Below are 20,346 nucleotides of genomic sequence, written 5' to 3' on the forward strand. Positions count from 1 at the left end.
GTTCCAAATAATCACACAGGCAGGTCAGCTTTGGAGGTGAACTCATGAATGAGATGCACACATATAACCAGAGGTTCCAGAGGTGTGCCCCCATGGCAGATCTCCAAAACCTCTGATCCAAAGGCAAGAGCTACTGCCCTCTCCAGAGATTACTTCTCATGGACTAGAAATCACCTATTGTCATCTTCTTCAAATTTAGGTAACAAGTGCAAGTATTTCAAACAGAAAAAGTACACAATAATATGTTTGAAAAGCTACATTCAACATATCCTCTGGGGCAAAAAATCTGCTGCTAAAATATTTGACATGTACCTCTAGAATCTGATTACAAAATGCAGTCTTCCTCTGGTTTGTCTACCTGTGTCCTTAGGTTCTAGGTCAGAGAAGAGAACAGAAGAGAACGGAGAGCTATACCTGCTTGCTCGCAACACAAAAAATCTTATGTTTCAAATCCTAATAAAAGGTTGCTGCTACGAGCTGTGAACGACACCAGGATTCGTGTCTTTTGGAAGAGAGGGATTCGATCCAGGGCCAGAGACAAGGCTTGATCACTCAGAGCTTTTGTGTAGCAAAGCTTTACTGAAGTATAAAATAGACAGAGAAAGCTTCTGACATAAACATCAGAAGGGGACAGTATCAGTGCTCCCTTGCTAGCTTTGAGCAAGGTGTTAGCAACTTGTTAGCAAGGTGTTAGCAACTGTTAGCAACTTGCTAATCAGATAAAGGAACACCTCAAAACTGAGAGAGCTGCACCAGGCCCCTCTCCCACAACATGCATTTGAGATAGCACTGACACAAAGTGAGTCATCCCCAGTCATGAAGCAACTGACATGAATCTTGAAGAAAGGCAGATTTCCAAGCAAATACGCTTCCTTAACATAGCTTAAGAGAATATTTCCATGAGTAAGACATACTGGTTTGTTGATCTATTATCAGTTCAAGGTTTGAGTCTTAGGCAAACCAATTTGAAGAAAGACAGTTCAGTTCAGTTCAGTCGCTCAGTTGTGTCCAACTCTTTGCAACCCCATGAATCGCAGTACGCCAGGCCTCCCTGTCCATCACCAACTCCCGGAGTTCACTCAGACTCACGTCCATCGAGTCAGTGATGCCATCCAGCCATCTCATCCTCTGTCGTCCCCTTCTCCTCCTGCCCCCAATCCCTCCCACAGCATCAGAGTCTTTTCCAATGAGTCAACTCTTCGCATGAGGTGGCCAAAGTACTGCAGTTTCAGCTTTAGCATCATTCCCTCCAAAGAAATCTCAGGGCTGATCTCCTTCAGAATGGACTGGTTGGATCTCCTTGCAGTCCAAGGGACTCTCAAGAGTCTTCTCCAACACCACAGTTCAAAAGCATCAATTCTTCGGCACTCAGCCTTCTTCACAGTCTAACTCTCACATCCATACATGACCACTGGAAAAACCATAGCCTTGACTAGACGAACCTTTGTTGGCAAAGTAATGTCTCTGCTTTTGAACATGCTATCTAGGTTGGACATAACTTTCCTTCCAAGGAGTAAGCGTCTTTTAATTTTATGGCTGCAGTCACCATCTGCAGTGATTTTGAAGCCCAAAAAAGTAAAGTCTGACACTGTTTCCACTGTTTCCCCATCTATTTCCCATGAAGTGATGGGACCAGATGCCATGATATTCGTTTTCTGAATATTGAGCTTTAAACCAACTTTTTCACTCACCTCTTTCACTTTCATCAAGAGGCTTTTTAGTTCCTCTTCACTTTCTGCCATAAGGGTGGTGTCATATGTATATCTGAGGTTATTTATATTTCTCCTGGCAATCTTGATTCCAGCTTGTGTTTCTTCCAGTCCAGCGTTTCTCATGATGTACTCTGCATAGAAGTTAAACAAGCAGGGTGACAATATACAGCCTTGACGTACTCCTTTTCCTATTTGGAACCAGTCTGTTGTTCCATGTCCAGTTCTAACTTTTGCTTCCTGACCTGCATACAGATTTCTCAAGAGGCAGATCAGGCGGTCTGGTATTCCCACCTCTTGAAGAATTTTCCACAGTTTATTGTGATCCACACAGTCAAAGGCTTTGGCATAGTCAATAAAGCAGAAATAGATGTTTTTCAGGAACTCTCTTGCTTTTTCCATGATCCAGCAGATGTTGGCAATTTGATCTCTGGTTCCTCTGCCTTTTCTAAAACCAGCTTGAACATCAGGAAGTTCACGGTTCACGTATTGCTGAAGCCTGGCTTGAAGAAAGGCAGATTCCAAGGCAAATGCATAGTTTCATTAACATAGCTTAAGAAAAGCTATGTTAACATTTCCATAAGAAAAATCACACTGTTTAGCTCAAGGCTTGAGAAAAGTTAAGTTCAGGTTGAACCAGGTGTTGACATGACAAGACAGGATTAGAAGAGAAAAGAAAAAAAAAAAAAACTTCTGCCACTTGCAGTTTATTTCCTCCTGCCACCTGGGGACCTCTGGCCTTCCTGCCAAGGCTGTTAACCCTCTCACTAATACAGTTTAGAAAATAAAATTGCCTATTCTTTAGTTATAAATTACTATTGCTAATTCTGATGTTTTCACTTATACAGTTTCCCATGTTTAACATTTTTTCAAAATTATAATTTTTAATTATCCCACAATATTATATCATGTTATTATACTCTAATTAATGTTTGTTCTAATGCTACACTCAGGTTGATTTTTTTTCACTTGTTTTTTGTTCCAAATGGCAATATTTTTTTGGCTGCACCACGTGCAGCTTGTGAGATCTTAGTTTGCCAACAAGGGATCAAACCCGGGTCCCCAGCAGTAGAAGCGCAGAGTCCTAACCACCATACCACCAAGGAATTCCCTGATGATCATCTTATTTTCATTTGGTTTGCACTGGGTTGGGTTGAGCTTTTTGGAGAAAGTTGTGGGGCGGGAGAGGATGGGGTTGTATTGTTCGTTTTTATAAACAATACTCTAATGAATATATTCTGGCATATGTCTTTGTTTCCAATATATTATTTTTTAGGTAAATTCCAAGCTTCAGAAGTGCTGACATAGATTTTTCCAAATAGTAGTAACGTTTTACAACACTAGGATCAGATGAGTACACTAATCTCATCCTCAGTTTAAGCTCATTTATCATTAAAAATTAATCTCCCATCCCACTTGCCCATCTAGAACTTTGCCAACATCCTCCATCAATATGTAGAATCTCATTCTCCTCCCTTTGAATGTGGGAGGGCTTGGGACTGGCTTGCAAACAACTGAATGCACCAAAAGTGTCACTACATGGCTTCTGGAATTGGGTCATAAAAGGTGATGCTGTTGCTGGAACGGGGAACCCTTCCAGGGCCTGAAACTGGGCTCTTATCTAATACTCAGAAATGCATTGTCCGAGGAGACACATGTGCTGACAAAACAAGAGATTTTATTGGGAAAGGGCACCTGGGTGGAGAGCAGTAGGGTAAGGGAACCCAGGAGAACAGCTCTGCCAGTGGCTCATAGTCTCTGTTTTTATGGTGAGGAGATTAGTTTCTGGGTCGTCTTTAGCCAATCATTCTGACTCAAGAGTCCTTCCTGGTGGTGCACACCTTGTTCAGCCAAGATGGATGCCAGAGAGAAGGATTCTGGGAGGTAGTCGGACCTGTGGTGTCTCCTTTTGACCTTTCCTGAACTCTTCCAGTTGGTGGTGGCTTATTAGTTCCGCCTTCCTTACCAGGACCTCCTGTCCTAAAACAACTCATGCAAACGGTTACTATGGTGCCTGGGCAGAGTGGGCGGTTTCAGTCAGTGTGCTTCCCCTAAGGAGGCCACTTGCACCTTGCTCTCTGAAGCACTGGCCCTCTTGCCCTGAACCACGAAGTCCACCTCCCTTAAGGCAGCCACGTGGTAAGGAAGCCCATGTGGTAAGACTACCCAAATGATGTAGAGAAGCTCTGAGACCACATGAAGAGGGAAGGATGACTGGCCAGCCAACACTGCCCCAGCTCCTAGCACTTCCAGCTTCAGTCACTGTCTGACTGCAACCTCATGAGAGATCCTGAGCCAGAACTGCTCAGAAGAGCCCTTCCCAAAGTCTGACCCACAGAAACCATAAAAGATAATAAAATAATTATGCTAAGCCAGCCACTAGGACTCAGGGTAATTTGTTACATAATAATAGGTATCAGAATAAATATAATTAGAAACCACAGACAATGAAATATGATTGTAGTTCATACAAGAAAGACAGTGAAGAACTCTAACCAGCCAAACTTCATTCAAACTAAAGACCTTGGCCTTGTATTATGAATAAATGTACAATTTAATTTTGAAATTAAAACTGAGTTGAAATAAAATATTTGTTGAATAAAATAAATTGAAATTAAATATTTACAATATATATGTTCTATATCTTATCTATATCTGCCTTAATTGTCTTTTTCAAATAACCATTCTATTACACCCCTTGCTGGGCTGAATAAGAGAGCTATTTCAGTAAACACAAAATTTTGCATCTAATTTGAAGAGGCTGAGAAATTCTCTTGAGCCTAGGAACCTCAGTTTTATCACAGGATGAATATTAGTATTTTTTATATTTATTAGTAATCATTCTCTTCAGTACCCTATTTCTAATTAGCTTTTACTACAACCAAGCTGTTTTGGCAAAACTAGAAGCTCCATCACGGGCAGAATCACACAGATGTCAACATCTGAAGTCTGCTCTTAAATTAATTGGCTAGCCTGCAGTGCCTGTGAGAACATTTACACTAGTGACTGTTTCTATGATTCCCCGGGTAGTAGATGCCACAAGGCCTGACTTGTTCAGGTTTCCAGAAACTCTATTGTCAACTTAAAAAAAATGCACAGCAGGAAGAGTTGTAAGTTTTACACGGGGCAAAATGAGGATGATAGCCCAGGAGACAGCAGCTCAGATACCTCTGAGAAACTCCTCCAAAGAGGTAGAAGGAAGGTCAGTATATATGTGATCTTGGTGAGGACATACACTCAAGCACCTATTTTCTGCAGAAGGTTTCTGCTAGTCACAAGGAGCAGTCATGACCATGAAGGATTTTAGTGCTTTTCTAGATGTGGGAGATATAAGAATTGGGCTCAAAAAATCAGCTCCTGAACTCTCTGAAGACCTGTTCTGCCTGCTTTCCCCAAGAACACTGTTTCATTTCTGTTCTTCACCCTGAACTCCTTTCACAGTACACTAAGTCGCTTCAGTCATGTCCGACTGTGATCCTGTGGACTGTAGCCTGCCAGGCTCCTCTGTCCATGGGATTCTCCAGGCAAGAATACTGGAGTGGGTAGGCATTCCCTTCTTCAGGGGATCTTCCTGACGTAGGGATCAAACCTGGGTCTCCCACATTGCAGGCAGATTCTTCACCATCTGAGCCACCAGAGAAATCCTTCAGGGGGAATTGAAAATTAGCAGCTGCAGCAGTACATGATTTAATTCTTATAGAGGCAGATGGCAATAGCCAATGGCAAGTGCCAGTTTGTAGTCGACAATATCTTAGTTCAATTCACTGTATTTCTGATACGACATCTAAGAATATAAGCAGCTCCTTGCAGGAAGCAGCTCTCTGCAAGACAGCGTTTGCCTGTCACTTTAGCAAAGCTATATTTTAACTACCCTTTATACCAGATGATCCCATGCTTAACCACCAGCTCAAGCATACCTTTCAAAACTGTTGAATTTCTTACCTTGACTGCTGTAGATTGATGTATGACTTTTAGTGGGGGACCCTGTGCATTTGCACCTGGATCATAGGGCCATATAGTTAGCAGTCCATCACTACAGCCACTGGAAAGCAGCCTGCCACCCGGAGCCCACTTCAGACCACACACAGCTTGTGTGTGTTGAAGAGTTCCAACATGGTGTTGGGCTACCCGAACGTCGTGATGATAAACACGGCCCAGTCTCGATCCACTGCCAAGAGGTAAAGGGGCAGGTTAGGACAGAGAACTTGAGCCCTACTGCTGTATAAGCATAACATGAAGTACTGTTCACACTCCCGAAAAACCCCTTAGGATAGATTCAAAACATAGACATTTCTTGACTTAATAAGAGTGGAGTATTCTGTCTGGGTGATTCTTCTCACAAGTAGATTTGTCTGACAGTTTCAAATCTGGATATTAAAAATATATCCTTTGATAGATATCTCCAATGGCTTCAATATGATACAGACAGGCATGGAAAAAATAAATTTAGAAGATTATCATATTTTCCCAGATAGTAGTTTATGTATTGGACACAGGAAATATTACTTTTCTGGAATTCAATACCTCATATTATCTCAATGAAATGGTGTATATACCATATATATGTTAGACATAGAAACGTATTATTTCCTTTTTCTATTAATCTGCAAATCTACTTGTTCATTCTACTATCATATAAAAAGATAATAAAACTATCTGCAAGTCACAACAAACTGCAATATGATTCAAAATCACTGGATCCAAATTTGGATCCAAATGATGATAAAGGTCCTATCACTCAAAGATAATGAGTGATACTGATAATAATTTCTGCACTAGTTTTCTCCAAGGAGAAAATAAATAAGTGCCTACAATTATTTCTTGAAATTTCTCAAAGTCCAGTGTCAGATTTTTAAAAAACTACTTAGGCTCAGCCCTGAATAGCATTCTGATGAACTATATAGACTCTGCAGCCAGACCACTTGGTTCAAAGCCTGACTCTTCCCCTTATGCTAACCACGTGACTTTAGGCTGCTGTCTCAGTTTACTCCTCAAAAAAAGAGGGTGCGGGGGATATAAACCACTTTGTAGTATTATTGCAGGGATTAAAACACAGTTATACACAACAAGAGTTAGCACAGTTCCTGGCACAGAGTACTCCAAACATTTTGAAAGTGAAGTCGCTTACTCGTGTCCAACTCTTTGCAAACCCATAGGCTGCAGCCTACCAAGTTCCTCCATCCATGGGATTTTCCAGGCAAGAGTACTGGAGTGGGTTGCCATTTCCTTCTCCAGAGGATCTTCCCAATCCAGGGATCAAACCCAGGTCTCCCGCATTACAGGCAGACGCTTTAGCTGCTATTATTTTAAGAAAATATTTTGCTCATATTCCTCATGGATAATGAAACTAAACTTACACAGCGTAGATTGTAAAAGGAACCCAAGTATAGAATTGATTTGGCTGCAACAACGCCTCAGGGTAAGTATTTATTCCTTTACAAGGGCATTTTGCGTAAGTAGTTTTTTTTTTTTTTTTTTTCCACAGTTTACTGTAATCCACACAGTCAAAGGCTTTGGCATAGTCAATAAAGCAGAAATAGATGTTTTTCTGGAACTCTTTTGCTTTTACGATGATCCAGCAGATGTTGACAATTTGATCTCTGGTTCCTCTGCCTTTTCTAAAACCAGCTTGAACATCTGGAAGTTCACGGTTCACGTTTTGCTGAAGCCTGGCTTGGAGAACTTGGAGCATTACTTTACTAGCTCCAAATTTACTCATCTCACTAGCTTTGTGAGGTGAGTGCAATTGTGCAGTAGTTTGAGCATTCTTTGGCATTGCCTTTCTTTGGGATTGGAATGAAAACTGACCTTTTCCAGTCCTGTGGCCACTGCTGCCTCTTCCACATTTGGTGACATATTGAGTGCAGCACTTTCACAGCATCATCTTTTAGGATTTGACATAGCTCAACTGGAATTCCATCACCTCCACTAGCTTTGTTCATAGTGATGCTTCTTAAGGCCCACTTGACTTCACATTCCAGGATGTCTGGCTGTAGGTGAGTGATCAAACCATCGTGATTATCTGGGTCGTGAAGATCTTTTTTTGTACAGTTCTTCTGTGTATTCTTGCCACCTTTTCTTAATATCTTCTGCTTCTGTTAGGTGCATACCATTTCTGTCCTTTATTGAGCCCATCTTTGCATGAAATGTTCCCTTGGTATCTCTAATTTTCTTGAAGAGATGTCTAGTCTTTCCCATTCTATTGTTTTCCTCTATTTCTTTGCACTGATCACTGAGGAAGGCTTTCTTACCTCTCCTTGCTATTCTTTGGAACTCTGCATTCAGATGCTTATATCTTTCCTTTTCTCTCCTGTTTTTTTTTTTTAATTTTTCAGCACTTTATTTTTTTTTTTTGATAAATTTAACGCCTTTTATTGCCATACCTCATTTTACTGTGCTTTGCTTTAGTGAGCTTTATAGATACATGTTTTTTTTTCCTTGTTAATTTTCTGTTTAGTTGATCTATCCATAAGTGTGAGTGGGGTATTAAAGTCTCCCTATTATTGTGTTATTGTTAATTTCTCCTTTCATACTTGTTAGGATTTGTCTTATATACTTGGTGCTCCCATGTTGGGTGGATATATATTTATAATTGTTATATCTTCTTCTTGGATTGATCCTTTGATCATTATGTGGTGACCTTCTTTGTCTCTTTTCACAGCCTTTGTTTTAAAGTCTAATTTATCTGATCAGTATTGTGACTCCTGCTTTCTTTTGGTCCCAATTTGCATGGAAAATCTTTTTCCAGCCCTTCACTTTCAGTCTGTGTGTGTCCCCTGTTTTGAGGTGGGTCTCTTGTAGACAACATATGTAGGGGTCTTGTTTTTGTATCCATTCAGCCAGTCTTTGTCTTTTGGTTGGGGCATTCAACCCATTTACGTTTAAGGTAATTACTAATAAGTATGATCCCGTTGCCATTTACTTTATTGTTTTGGGTTTGAGTTTATACACCATTTTTGTGTTTCCTGTCTTGAGAATATCCTTTAGTATTTGTTGGAGAGCTGGTTTGGTGGTGTAGAATTCTCTCAGCTTTTGCTTGTCTGAAAAGCTTTTGATTTCTCCTTCATACTTGAATGAGATCCTTGCTGGGTACAATAATCTGGGCTGTAGGTTATTTTCTTTCATCATTTTAAGTATGTCTTGCCATTCCTCCTGGCTTGAAGAGTTTCTATTGAAAGATCAGCTGTTATCCTTATGGGAATTCCCTTGTGTGTTATTTGTTGTTTTTCCCTTGCTGCTTTTAATATTTGTTCTTTGTGTTTGATCTTTGTTAATTTGATTAATATGTGTCTTGGGGTGTTTCTCCTTGGGTTTATCCTGTTTGGGACTCTCTGGGTTCTTGGACTTGGGTGATTATTTCCTTCCCACTTTAGGAAGTTTTCAACTATTATCTCCTCAAGTATTTTCTCATGGTCTTTCTTTTTGTCTTCTTCTTCTGGAACCCCTATGATTGAATGTTGTAGCGTTTAATATTGTCCTGGAGGTCTCTGAGATTGTCCTCATTTCTTTTAATTCGTTTTTCTTTTTATCCTCTCTGATTCATTTATTTCTGCCATTCTATCTTCTAATTCACTAATCCTATCTTCTGCCTCTGTTATTCTACTATTTGTTGGCTCCAGAGTGTTTTTAATTTCATTTATTGCATTATTCATTATATATTGACTCTTTTTTATTTCTTCTAGGTCCTTGTTAAACCTTTCTTGCATCTTCTCAATCCTTGTCTCCAGGCTATTTATCTGTGATTCCATTTTAATTTCAAGATTTTGGATCAATTTCACTATCATTATTTGGAATTCTTTATCAGGTAGATTCCCTATCTCTTCCTCTTTTGTTTGGTTTGGTGGGCATTTATCCTGTTCCTTTATCTGCTGGGTATTCCTCTGTCTCTTCATCTTGTTTAAATTGCTGAGTTTGGGAGTCCTTTCTGTATTCTGGCAGTTTGTGGAGTTCTCTTTATTGTGGCGTTTCCTTGCTGTGTGTGGGTATGTAGAGGTGGCTTATCAAGGTTTCCTGGTTAGGGAAGCTTGTGTCGGTGTTCTGGTGGGTGGAGCTGTATTTCTTCTCTTTGTTCAGTCGCGCTATGGGGAGGGAGGGAAGGATGCTGCAAACAAATGACACTGGCGTGCGCTCGCAGTGCCTCAGCCACACTGGGTCTGCCCCCGCTCACGGCGCGTGTAGCCTCCCTGCCCACACTGCTCAGGCTCTAGGTTGTTCCGCCGGGAACAATCCGAGGCTGGCCCTGGGTTGCATGCACCTCCCAGGTCCAAGCCGCTCTGGTTCAGGCACTCAGGTAGTCCTCAGAGGCGCAGACTCAGTTGGGGCTGCGTTTTGTGCTCTTCCCAGGTCCGAGCAGCTCAGGTGATGAGGTGTTTGGCGAGCGCCAATGCTGCGACTTATCGCCTCCCGCCACTTGGTTATCTGGGTGTAAACAGGCGCACCTTCTCAGGCAGATGTTAACCGCCCAGACCCCCAATAAGTTTTAGTTAGCAAAAAAGCCAGTTTTATAGATAATGTCTCTCTGGGGCTGTGATTGCCCCCTTCCGGCTCTGGCTGCCTGTCACCGGGGGGAAGGTTTGCAGCCGGCTACCTCTGTTTAGTCCTTTGTCCCGTCGCTGGCTGGCGGTGTCTTAGGTTAGGGCTGGCTTTTCGCATGGTAGATATCCCACAGTCTGGTTTGCTAGCCCAAATTATTTCGCTCAGATAGTGCTCAGGGTATTCAGGCCAGATTCTTACTCTCAGCGATGCAGCCCGCGCGCTGCGCCTCCCTGCCCAGCCCCTGCTTGCTAATGGCGGATGCAGGCGTCTGCGCTGCTTCTCCGCTAGAGGAGTTACCGTAGGGCTCGCAATCTGCGAGTTTTAATTGTTTATTTATTTTTTCTCCCTGTTATGTTGTCCTCTGTGCTTCCAAAGCTCGGCACGGATTCGGCAGTGAGAAGGTTTCCTGGTGTTTGGAAACTTCTCTCTTTTTAAGACTCCCTTCCCGGGACGGAACTCCGTCCCTCCCTCTTTTGTCTCTTTTATTGTCTTTAATATTTTTTCCTACCTCCTTTCAAGGAGTTGGGTTGCTTTTCTGGGTGCCTGATGTCCTCTGCCGGCATTCAGAAGTTGTTTTGTGGAATTTACTCGACGTTTAAATGCTCTTTTGATGAATTTGTGGGGGAGAAAGTGTTTTCCCCGTCCTACTCCTCCGCCATCTTGGCGCCTTCCCCGCGTAAGTAGTTTTAAGTTAAGCGACTTAGCAGCAGCAGCAGCAGTTTTAAGTTTGGCTATAATCACAAAGTTCTGAAATCTCAATTTACGTCTGAGCTACTGAAAGAAATTATAGAAGGCTCTGAGTTTTATTTAAGAAATACAGTATGAAGATGAATGACTTATTAAATAAATATTTAGACTGATTATGTGGGCTCACAGGAACAAGTCATTTAACTTTTCTAGTCAAAAAGAAGCAGTTAGACAACTAAATCAGTAGTTCTCAAAAGTGAGGAAGCATCAACATCACTTGTGAAATTAGAAATGCATATTATCAGCCCAACATCAGACCTAATGAATCTCAAATTCTCAGAGAGAGGGCAGCAATCTGGGTTTTGAGGAGCATTCGAGGCCATTCTGACACAGGGTCAAGTTTGAGAATCACTGAACTGGTTATTCTATGAGGTTCCTTCCAGCTCTAACCTCTGTGGGTTTGTGAATTGGAATTATGCCCCCAGAAAGCTTAACATATTTCACATTAGTGATACTGACAGCAATAAATACTGATTTCAACAAAATATCCCTCTAGCAAGTATACAGAGCAACTTTCAGCTTAAACAGAGTTTTACATTTTACTTTAACAATCATTTCACCTGTGATTTTGAACCTCACAATCCCAGTACGAGTACACGCTGCAGACACAGAGCCACCATGGTACACGTGGCCACTGGACCACTTATAGCATCAGAAGGTCTGAACAGCTGACAGTTATGGTAGGATCATGACTGTTACTAATCATGTCTGTTTGGTTTTACTTTGGTTTCAAATTTTATAGTTCTGTTCACCTGTAATCAATTGGTGATGCAAACATAATCGGTTCCAATAAGATGCTTCTCACCTGCTGAGGATATAGTGATTCCAGCTTAGAGCCCCAACTACTGACAAATGGCCAAGCATATTTCTCAGTCGCTTTTTAGTGACCACATCCCATAACTGAAAAAAAATGAAAAAGCATGATTAATTAGCATTTTCACAACCCACAATCTTCTCAAAGGGCTAACAGCCAGTTAGTCTTGATACAGCCAGCCCTCGTGCTAAGTGAAAGTTCAGCACCTCTAACCCTAAAGCAGTTTTCAATGCTGTCTGCATATTTGGATCATCTCGGGAGCAGAGTTCGGGTGCTAGACATTCTGATTCAATGGTGGGAGTAAGATCCTGGGCGTACGGCATTTATTTTAAAGTTTCTTAGGTGAATTCAGTCAACTGCAAAAGGTTGAGAATCACTATTTGACACTTCTAGTTCCTTCAAACTATGGGAATTCCAAAGCTGGAAATCCACCTACAGTTATCAACAAATAAAATTTGAGTGCCTACACAATTTCTAGGGTCAGGAATTCCATTTACTGCTAAGAGACTCCTTTCCTGCCAGCTAAAAATGATATTCTAACCCATATTAAGAATGAAAACTTTGGCATAAGAAGAAATCATGACAGGACCCTCATAGGCTCATTACAGAGATGAAAAAAACAGTAGAGCCACCTGTGGCCCTCCAAAGTCATTGGGCACCCAAGCAATATTGTTTATCTGTTGCTAATAAACAATAATAATAATACATGAGAAATTAGATAGATTGATGAAACTTGCTAAGCTCCCATTTTAGAGAGCCTATTAGAAAAAAATTCACTACTTTTAAGTAACTCTACTTCTGATTTTGGCTTTAGGTAAGAAAGGAGGACTGGAAGATTATCTATTTCAGTTTTAGGATTTCTCTTCAGAGTTCTAAAAACTGGGGATCTCATAAGCCCAACTTTAGTTTGAGAGAAAAAAGTGAGGGGATAAAAGGAAATGTGACACAAAGAAAGATTGTGTGAAAAAACAAAGCAGAGTATGCCTACATCCTCATTAAACAGCATTCAGGGAAGACCCCAGAATGGCATATCCTCTTACGCCCCATAGCTTCAAGTACCACATCTACTATAAGTTTCTTTATTTTATTAAATAGTCGATCTGTTATTAAAAGTAAATCTTAGGGACTTCCCTAGTGATCCAGTGGTCAAGACTTTGCCTTCCAATGCAGAAGGTATGGGCTTGATCCCTGATCAGGGGGCTAAGATCCTATATGCCCTGCAGCCAAAGAAACAGAACATAAAACAGAAGCAATGCTGTACCAAATTCAATAAAGATTTTTTAAATGGTCCATATAAAAAAAAAAAAAAGCTTTAAAAAAGTCAACTTTGGTTATCCTGCCACTATAGAGAACACACTGTGAGACAGAAACGCTGCCCAGTACTTGTATTTCTCCCTCGCTGGTACCAACAGCCAGGCAGGTCCCCTCTGTCATCCAGGACACAGAAGACACGTAGTTACAAGGGAGACTGAAGTACATATTTTCAATTCTGTTGTGATTATCCCCATTCCAGATGTATACAGAAGATCCAAGGGCTATGGCAATAAGATTTTGAAAATTCCAGTCCAGGATATTCAGATCTATAAGAGAGCATTTCAGATTGGGGTGATTATACAGCCAAATAAAATTATTTTCAAATAAACAACTTTACTTATAGGTAGAGGAGAAAGATTAATGATTTCCCCACGGTCAGCTGAAAAACAGAATCATGGATCCAATCAGATCATTAGAAGTTCAAAAATGAAAGCTGGAATAGAATCTTATATCAAGATACACAATAATGCTTGTATCAAGATAAGCAATAATGCTTATCATTTATGCTCATATATATTTATTTAGAAGCATTTAAAAAACTTGTCAGTTTCATCTACCATTATAATTAATACATGGATTTCATCTAACAGATCATTAAAGTTTAAAAGCACGTAATTCTTATGGAAACATCCTTGGACCTAGACTATACAGATGAGAGTTGCCACCATCATTTCTAATCAAAAGACAACCTAACTACAGTAAATCTAGAAGAGGTGATCTCTGGCTTATTTATGATACCTGGAAGTTCTTAGTATTCTCTATCTTACACTCAAAGAATTACATGAGTGCTCAGAGAAACCGTATTTGTATGACCACATACTAAACCATATCTGATCTTATTTCTTTTTTTTTTTAATTTTATTTAATTTTTAAACTTTACATAATTGTATTAGTTTTGCCAAATATCAAAATGAATCCACCACAGATATACATGTGTGATCTTATTTCTTATAAGACAGAAACTCCTATCCTGATTGACACACATCAATATGAAACTATGAAGCTCACCAGTTCCACTAGAGCAGTCTAAGCTCCCTATAGCTCATCCCTCCCACCGATGCAAACTACAAACTCTAAACAAAATTCAAAAAACAAACAAACACCTGAGAACTCTGGAAAATAAGCAAAAGCAGGTAAATCAAGTTAAGGAAGTGAAAACTTGGGGAGGCAATCCACCCAGGGGTGAGTTTTCCACTTTTCTCCTTACACAGCTTTACACTGATGGTGGGGGGTGGGGAGCAGGCAATCATAGAATAACAGTAGCAGTTCAAACTCCAATAGAAAGCCTACCTTGTTTCTGGTCAAAGAAATCAGAGAAAGGAGCTCGAGGTGGCCAAAGTGTGAGGAGAAAGCCTGGGAAGGGAGAGGACCACAGAAAGGCATCCTCTAATTGTGAGTGTATGAACCCACACACACCTCAGCCTAACCCGAAAGTGCGTAAGTACAAGGAAAAGTTGTATTATCGAATCTAAAAAACATGGAGGAAAAATTTTTTGAAGAAATGGACAGAACCTTAGGGATTGGTGGAATAATATCCACAGATTTAAAAGTGAAAATGAAGTTGTTCAGTCATGTCCCACTCTTTGCAACCCCATGGACTGTAGCCTGCAGGCTCCTCCATCCATGGGATTTTCCAGGCAAGAATACTGGAGTGGGGTGCCATTGCCTTCTCTAGGAGATCTTCCCGACCCAGGGATTGAACCCATGTTTCCCGCATTGTAGGCAGACAACAACATATCTAATGTATATGTAACTGGAGTCAGGTCTTGGAAATAAGAGAACAAGGTTTCAAATGAGTGCTCACCAGAAACCATAGAGGCCAAAAGTCAGTGCAACATCTTTAAAACGCTTAAAATATATCTGGCAAGCCAGAATTCTGTATCAAGCAAATATTTCACAATAAGGGTAAGAGAAGCCTTCAATAAGAGACCTGATCTGCGAATACTAACAGAAGGTTTTTGACTGAAAGTAAGTTATATAGGAGGAACATTTGGCTCTTTGGGAATGGAGGGGAATGTTATAATTGGTAAATATTTGGGAAAATATAAGGACCATTTTTCCCTCACACAAATACGTATGGCTTTTTAAACTAAAACTTTTAACAATGGTGAAGTTGTCAATGCACATAGATTTAAAACATAGACAACTAAAGTAATTCTCCAAAAAAAGCTGAGAGTTGGGGAAACACATTACTGCAAGATTTTTACATATTGTATAAAATATGCAGCAGTAATTCTAGGTAGACTCAGAAAATTTAGACTGCATTGCAGTCCCTAAAGCAATAACTAAAAACATAATACAAGGAGATATAGCCAGAAAGCCAACAGATCAACTAACGTAGAATTCAGAAAGAAAAGATGTCCGAGGAATGAGACTTGGTACACTTTGAAATTTAAGAGGCCAAGAGACAGAAGAGGAGGGAAATCAGCAAAAGGAAAAAAAAAAAGACCAAGAAAGAGTTAACAGAAAACTAGGAGGCAAACAAAGACAATGGGATATCAAGGAGAAGTGAGTGACCAATTGTCTCAACTGTGGTTGACAGAGTTAAGTAAATGAGCTCCACAAAGTGATTGTTAGATTTAGCAGTGAAGAATTTTGGGTGATGTTACAAAGAGCAGTTTCAATGGAATGGTGAGATTTAAGAACTGACTAGCAAGGCTTAAAAACAAAATGGGGAGAGAAAATAACAAACTGTGAATTATGGACATCTTTTGACAGCTTTCGCTGTCAAAGGGAGACAAAAGGGGTAATGAAGGGGAAGAGGGAAAAAAAGGTTTTTGTTTGTTTTTCAATATGAGTGGTGTGCTTTTTCAACATCTCTTGAAATGAATTCTTCAGTTTTCATTAGTCATGGCAATAAATTCTCTCAGAGAAGAAGGTATAGGAGAAGAATGATGGGGGAACTGTTCCCTTTAATGATTTTGTGTTTTTCCTGCTCATTCCTCTCTATAAACGTGCCCCAGAACCAAACCTCATCCCTCTGCTCTTTCTCCCTCACCAGAAGAGCTCACCCTAGCTGTCAGCTTCAAACATAGTCATCTGACCTATACTCCAGCCTTTCCTCTCTTTCACCAACCTCATTTATAATGATTTCCCAGAAACTCTTAAATGTCTCACTGTTCCCTCAAATGTAATACTGCAAGAAAAGTCTTCCCTCCTCATACCATTTTTCCTGCTAACTTGTCTTTTCGGTGACACCATCCTTCTCCTGCTTCAAAACTTGGAATAATCTTAAATTTATCCCTCCTCCCATATATTTTTCCTCATGCAGAGAAAACAGTCCCTTACTTTTTGGTAACTCTCCTACTAAATGCATTCTGCATACTCTGCCATGAATTTTCCTTTGATGTTTCACCTAGTTGAGAATTTGCACAACAAATCTAAAAATCTGCTTCAGACTTTGAAATTTCTCTATAATCTGCATCCACCCCCTATTCCCCACTCCCCAAAGTATCCTCCTCATTGCCACTGATTATTATTAATTACCAACGTCCTGCCTTTGTTCATGTTGCTAACATTGCTGAAAATGCTCTGTCTTCTCTTTCCACTCTTCCAAGCCTACCCATCTTTTTAAGACACATCTCAAGTCTTAGTAGCTCCACAAAGTCTTTCCAGACAATTCCAAAGATCACCAAACTATATACAGTCTTACAGCTTCTTATACCCCACAATGTATTATTTATGTTGTGGCATGTTGGTAGCAGTTCAGTGTGGGTTAGTCTCATTTTCCCAACTAGATCACAAGCTAGAGACATAAGAAGAAACTAGGGACAAACAGCCAACACAGTTGTTTGACTGGTAAGATTTATCCATGTTTAAAATATAAGCATAAGAGTAGGTCATCATCTATACAGTTCATTCTATTACAGTAAAACAAAATGTGTGCTTCTTGTGCCCCACCAATGGGGCACAAGACAAACAATGCCCATTCCTGAACATGAAAATTCTACAATGAAAAACTCACGATAGTAAACATATTTGGATGGTACACCATTTAAGCATGAGGCACAAGGCCATTTGCTTCTTCCAGAATCAAATTTCAAGTTTATGCTACAGCACAGGATACATTCTGTCATTTCAGTGTTTTAATTCATGAGCTAAACAATAACATACAATAGTCATTTCGAAGACCTGTAAGATGAATCTTCACCTCTGGTTGGAGTATGGAATAGTTTATATCACTGAATCTTTGGAAGTATCCATCTCTGACTCCATCTCTGCAGCCTGCAAGAAACAAACAGTTCTACACTATAATCCTGAAAACAAAATATTAATCCTTGCAAATATTAAGAGATATTGGAGTGAACAAGAACGTGGTCATCATGATAAAACTGAATTACAAGCTGCAGCGGGAGGAAAGGAAGAAACAGACTTTAAAAAAAAAATATTCAATGACATTTCTAATAAAAAGCACATGAGTACCAGACCTAAATGTAATGACAGAGCTTGTGGGGAGCACACAGAGACACTACATCATGCTTTGAATATTTGTTCTGTCACTTGAGATTTTAAGACCAAAGTAATGGTCATGTATCCATGTGTCTATAATATCAAAAATTCTCTAACAGACCTAAGCTCTGCTCTGAGTCTTTGTCAATAAAACTGTTGATTCATTGATTTTACTCTTTTTCTCACTGTTTTTGTACCACAGCATGCAGTTACTTTAGGCTAGTGTTACCCATGACTATCTGAATTTAAGGTTATATCTTGTGCTCAGTTTTACTTCTCATCAAAAGACCCCACTAAGTCTAAACCACAAGCCACTGTCTTTTCATCTTTCCAACCACCTGGCTTACATCAAACTGAGAATGACATGATCAACAGGAAATGAGCCCACCCAGGTGACTTGTGGTCCCTATGACCACATAGCTTCTGATAAATGAAAGAGAGCTTCACAATGCCATACCAAGAAGCCAGATAGTTACTCATAGACTCAGTGCTAACCATGAAAACCTGCAGTTGTGAGAATTACAAGGTTACTAGAAATATATACCCAAGCACTGCCAATAATGGTTCAAAAAAATCAAGTACAAACTGTTAGTTAAAAATAAATAAATCATGAGACTCTAATGTACAGCATGTTGAAAGTTGCTTAAAAAGTAGATCTTAAAAGTTATCATCACAAGAAAAAAATTCTGTCGCTATATCTGGTGACAGTTGTAAACTAGATTTATTGTGGTGATCATTTGTAATATATACAAATATATCATTAATGTTGCATACCTGAAGCTAATATAACATTCTATATTTTTTTAAAGTAATACCCAAAGAACCAACAAAAAACTTCTGGAACTAATGGGTGATTATAAAAAGATATAAGATTAATATACAAAAGTCAATTACTTTCCTATATACTAGCAACAAGCTACTGGAACTTTAAAAGCACAATACCATTTACATAAGTCCCCCCAAATTAAATACTTAAATATAAATCCAACAAAACATGTACAAGGTCTGTATAAGGGAAAACTACAAAACACTAATCAAAAAAAAGCTAAATAAATGAAGAGGTATTTCATGTACATGGATAACAAGACTAAACATTATTAACATTAGCTCATCCCACCTTGATTTATAGATACAATGCTCTACAAGTTAAAATCCCAGCAAGTTACTGTGTAAACATTGCCAAGCTGGTTGTAAAGTGTATGTGGAAAAAAGTCAACACAATAAGGACCTCCACTATCTGACTTTAAGACTCACTAAAAAGCTACAGTAATCAAGGCATCACTGATTCAATGGACATGAACTTGGGCAAACCCCAGGAGATGATGAGGAACAGGGAAGCCTGGTATGCTGCAGTCCATGGGGTTGTGAAGAGTTGGACATGACCTGGCGACTGAATAACAGCAATCAAGATAGTGTAGTATTTGCAAAACAACAAATATATCAGTGGAAGAGAATAGAGATCCCACAAACAGACCCACAAAAATAGAGTCAACTGATCTCTGACGAAGGAGGAAAGGCAATAAAATCGAGAAAATTAGTTTTTTCAACAAATGGTGTTGGAAAAACTGAATATCCACAGACAATCTGGAAAAAAATAACTGAATCACTTTGCTGAACACCTGAAACTAACATAAAGTTGGAAGTCAACTATGCCTCAATTTTCACAAAAATGTATCTAAACACAGACCTATTGGGGGAGAATGGATACATGTATATCCATATGTATCACTGAGTTCTTTGTGGTCCACCTGATACTATCACAACACTGTTAATCAACTGTATGCCAATACAAAACAAAAAGTTTAAAAAAAAAACACAGAACTCAAAAATTAACTCAAAATGGATTGTAGACCTAAAAGTAAAACACAAAGCTATAAAATTACTAGAAAGTAATACAGGAAAAAATCTAGATCTCCTCAGTTTTGGAAATGACGTTTTTTCTTTTACCATGCTGCACAGCTTACAGGATCTTAGGTCCCCAACCAGGGATTGAACTCAGGTCCATGGCAGCGCAAGTGCTGAGTCCTACCCACTGGACTACCAGGGAATTCTCTGGCAGTGACTTTTTAAATATAATACGAAAAGCATGATCCATGAAAGAAATCACTGATATGCTGGATTTCATTAAAATTAGAAACTTCTGCTCTCCACAAGACATGCCTAAAGAGTGAGAAGATAAACCACAGACTGAGAAAAATATTTGCAAAAGACATATGTGATAAAGGACTCTTACCCAAAATATACAAAGTAACTCTTAAACCTCAACAACAACAAAACAAAAATTTCAATTTAAAAATGGGCAAAATATCTGAACACCTCACCAAGAAAGATGGTAAATAAGCATAAGAAAAGATGTTCAACATCTTTTTCATTATATTTCATTAGAGAATTGCAAGTTAAAACAATGAGATACCACTACACATCTGTTAGAACAGCCAAAATCTGAAACACTGACCACCACCAAATTCTGTCAAGGATGTGGAACAACAGGAGCTTTTATTCATTGTTGGTGGGAATGCAAAATAATACAGCCACTTTGGAAGATAGGTGGGCAGTTTCATATGAAACTAAATATGCTCTTATCATATAATCCAGCAACTGCACACTTTGATATTTACTCAAGTGAGTAGAAAGCTTATGTCCACAGAGAAACTTTTACACAGATATTTATAGCAGCTTTATTCATAATTGCCAAAACTTGGAAGCAACCAAAATGTCTTTGAATAGGTGAATGCATAAATAAACTGTGGTACATGCAGACAATAGAATATCATTTAG

General features: G+C 39.4%; 1 protein-coding gene across 2 annotated transcripts in view; it reads right to left on the minus strand.

Moving 5' to 3' along the window:
* CDC20B (cell division cycle 20B) overlaps window positions 1–20,346 on the minus strand; it is a 71,338-nt gene that overhangs the window by 11,184 nt on the left and 39,808 nt on the right. For both annotated transcript variants that reach the window (XM_005887375.2, XM_070357492.1), the window contains exons 6-9: window positions 17,233–17,343; window positions 13,189–13,385; window positions 11,797–11,891; window positions 5,652–5,877 (exon numbers count right to left, since the gene is read on the minus strand). In XM_005887375.2, the coding sequence (XP_005887437.1) occupies window positions 5,652–5,877; window positions 11,797–11,891; window positions 13,189–13,385; window positions 17,233–17,343 (629 nt within the window). The remainder of the gene's footprint in view (window positions 1–5,651; window positions 5,878–11,796; window positions 11,892–13,188; window positions 13,386–17,232; window positions 17,344–20,346) is intronic.

Source organism: Bos mutus, chromosome 20 (assembly GCF_027580195.1).
Source record: "Bos mutus isolate GX-2022 chromosome 20, NWIPB_WYAK_1.1, whole genome shotgun sequence".
NCBI lineage: Eukaryota > Metazoa > Chordata > Mammalia > Artiodactyla > Bovidae > Bos > Bos mutus.